Raw genomic sequence first — 3,343 nt, 5'->3', positions numbered from 1 at the left:
TTCTTCTTGGGTGCTGCCTTCTTGGCCTTGGGTTTGACCACCTTCTTAGCAGGAGACTTCTTGACGGCTGCTGCTGGCTTCTTGAGCACCTTCTTTTTGGGGCTCTTTGCGGCGGGCTTCTTGGGGCTCTTGGCGGGTGCTTTCTTGGCAGCGGGTTTCTTGACCACCTTCTTGGGAGACTTCTTGGCGGCAGCTGTTGTCTTCTTTGCCGCCGCTGCCTTGGGTTTCTTAGCTGTAGGCTTCTTAGCGGCGGCTTGGCCTTCACGGGGGCCTTCTTTGTGGCCGGCTTCTTAGCCTTGGGTTCTGCGGTCTTTTTGTTCATCTTGAAAGAGCCGGAGGCACCGGTGCCTTTAGTCTGGAGCAGGATTTCACCGGCGACCAGAGCCTTGACGGACATCTTGACACGGGTGTTGTTCTTCTCCACATCGTATCCTTTGGCGCCGAGAGCTTTCTTCAGGGCGGCCAGAGAAACGCCGCTGCGCTCCTTGGATGCGGACACGGCTTCGATGATCAAGTCTCGGACGCTGGGCCCGACCTTCTTGGACTTTGGTGCCGTCTTCTTCTTGGCTGCTTTGGCCGGAGCAGCGGCGGCGGCGGCGGGTGCTGGAGCTTCTTCTGCCATGTTGTCTACTCGGGACTGGATTAGTCAGAGTGAGTTGTGAAGTTTCCCGCAGCACAGAGTGAACTTAAAGCCACCATGAGAACCGTAAAGACTCAGCCCAGTCCAGGCCCCTCCGAGGAGCTCTGTTCACCGGGACACTTGTGTTTTCTCTCCACCGAAAATGACAAGAAAAACGGTCTTAGAGTGTCGGAGAAAACCAGGAAAAGACTGAAATGAGAGCGACAGTGTTTGTGTTCACCCGACGATAGCCTGAAAAGTCATTCACTCGCCGCGTTTTTTCTCAGGAACCTCGAAAACCGACATGAACGAGGCGCAGATTCGCACTGCTCCGTCACTTTTCCTTCTTCTCCGTCCGATAAAACTAATAAAAATGTGGCGAAACTCCGATTAAACCCACCGACCTGCTACTAAACACCTTCATCTATGATTTCTGAACCAGATCGTCAGGCTGTAGATGATGATTATGATAAAAAGTGAGTCTGATCTGGTAGCAGCAAACACACAGATGACGGTGAATCACGTAACGGTGGAGCTGTCGAAGGACGGTTCAACTGCACTTAGAAATCACTATCACCTACTATTATATATAAATACTGTCAAAAATCTACCTAGAGATACAAAAGTATACATTTTGAATCAAAAGGTATTTAATAAACGTTACCACAGTGAGATATAAGTCAACATCTAGTGAAGTCATTGACAGCAGCAACACTGTGTCAGATTAGTAACTACTTAAAACGTGTAAAAAAGTGTAGAGAGGAAAATTTACCACTTGATGGAGATTGAATATAGAATAATTGGAGAGTATTACAATTTTAGTAAATGCTATTTTAAATATATATGAAAATCGGATTGTCTCATCAGAGCCAGTAATTGACAGAGTTCAGCTTGTGTAGTTTCCAAGACATTTTTTAAAATTAGAATCAACCTTGAAAATGTTAATCATTATTTCTCATAATTCTCATAGTATATTGTTGTACGTGTCACCTAAGAAGTATTACATGGAATATTTTTAACTGCTTGGTCACTATATCCCACTTTCATCTGCTAGGTCCGTGTTCCACATCGTTATTTTTGCATTAATATAATACCATTGAACATAGTTCTAGTTATTACATTAATAATCTGCCTCATTTTTTCCGTGTAGTATTTATTAAAGCCTGTACTCAGCATTAGACCATCGAGAAATACTCAGTCCAGGTTTAACTATGTTTTAGTGACGTCATAAACTCTAATTGCAATACATAGCACACACGGATTGGAATGTTATCTTGTCAAATATTATGGTGCCATAGATATTCAACTATTACTTAACTGGAATATCATCAACATATTTAATATTTTCAATATTCATATTTAACATGTATAGACCAGAGGCCGGAGGATTTGCTCATTGAGCGGAGTGAGTGGCTCTTAAAAGAGCCGTTGGTTTAGACTCAAGGAGCAGGTGACCGTTTACTTGGAGCTGGTGTACTTGGTGACGGCCTTGGTTCCCTCAGACACGGCGTGCTTGGCCAGCTCACCGGGCAGCAGCAGACGAACAGCGGTCTGGATCTCCCTGGATGTGATGGTGGAGCGCTTGTTGTAATGGGCCAGGCGGGAAGCCTCAGAGGCGATGCGTTCGAACACGTCGTTGACGAACGAGTTCATGATGCTCATGGCCTTGGAGGAGATCCCGGTGTCAGGGTGGACCTGCTTCAGGACGAAGTTTCCCGCAGCACAGAGTGAACTTAAAGCCACCATGAGAACCGTAAAGACTCAGCCCAGTCCAGGCCCCTCCGAGGAGCTCTGTTCACCGGGACACTTGTGTTTTCTCTCCACCGAAAATGACAAGAAAAACGGTCTTAGAGTGTCGGAGAAAACCAGGAAAAGACTGAAATGAGAGCGACAGTGTTTGTGTTCACCCGACGATAGCCTGAAAAGTCATTCACTCGCCGCGTTTTTTCTCAGGAACCTCGAAAACCGACATGAACGAGGCGCAGATTCGCACTGCTCCGTCACTTTTCCTTCTTCTCCGTCCGATAAAACTAATAAAAATGTGGCGAAACTCCGATTAAACCCACCGACCTGCTACTAAACACCTTCATCTATGATTTCTGAACCAGATCGTCAGGCTGTAGATGATGATTATGATAAAAAGTGAGTCTGATCTGGTAGCAGCAAACACACAGATGACGGTGAATCACGTAACGGTGGAGCTGTCGAAGGACGGTTCAACTGCACTTAGAAATCACTATCACCTACTATTAAATTAAAATGTATTGTCAAACATCTACTTAGAGTCAAAGAACTGTCAAATCAGTAACCAGTTGTATTAAATAACCATTAGAACTGTCAGAAACACTTCAACGTCTCATGAAGTCTCAGTATTGAGCACTGCTACAGTGTACGATTTGTAACAAACACTGAGCCATTTAAAACAGATCAAACATGACTAGAACACACTTGTCATATATAAATGTAAAATGTTTTATTGGTAAAAAAACACACATGAAAACAAAATTATCTCAGTTGAAGTAGTAATTTGCAGATTTTACTGTGCATCGTTTTTATTGATCTTTTATATGAAATTGATGCAGAGACACTGAACCAAAAGCTCTTCAAAGTATTCACAAAAAGCTTTGGTATTAGATTTTTTTTAACTTTTTACAACAACAACAATTGATGACATTAACAAATATTTTTAAAAAATATTAAAATCTTTTCAAACCCTGCCACTGT

At 43.6% G+C, this 3,343-nt stretch overlaps 2 protein-coding genes across 2 annotated transcripts; both read right to left on the bottom strand.

The window, feature by feature from the left end:
• Positions 1-2: 2 nt before the first annotated feature.
• On the bottom strand, positions 3-1,138 carry LOC103379258 (histone H1-like; the record flags this gene model as incomplete). The annotated part of the gene is given in 2 exon segments (XM_025055875.1): positions 3-253; positions 256-1,138. Coding segments are annotated over 2 exon segments (618 nt in total), but the record flags the coding sequence as incomplete, so codon positions are not given.
• A 701-nt stretch (positions 1,139-1,839) lies between these two features.
• LOC103379257 (histone H2B.3) lies at positions 1,840-2,322 on the bottom strand. The gene has a single exon (XM_008310746.3). It carries the CDS (start codon positions 2,279-2,281, stop codon positions 2,078-2,080), a length of 204 nt encoding a protein of 67 aa, XP_008308968.1. The 5' UTR covers positions 2,282-2,322; the 3' UTR covers positions 1,840-2,077.
• Positions 2,323-3,343: the final 1,021 nt, after the last annotated feature.

This window comes from Cynoglossus semilaevis, chromosome 5 (assembly GCF_000523025.1).
Source record: "Cynoglossus semilaevis isolate Cse_v1.0 chromosome 5, Cse_v1.0, whole genome shotgun sequence".
Classification (NCBI taxonomy): domain Eukaryota; kingdom Metazoa; phylum Chordata; class Actinopteri; order Pleuronectiformes; family Cynoglossidae; genus Cynoglossus; species Cynoglossus semilaevis.
This window is presented reverse-complemented; position numbering and strand designations above follow the sequence as displayed.

Coding starts and splice junctions, on each gene's coding strand:
- LOC103379257 (XM_008310746.3), bottom strand. CDS start 2,281: ATGAGCATCATGAACTCGTTCGTCAACGACGTGTTCGAACGCATCGCC.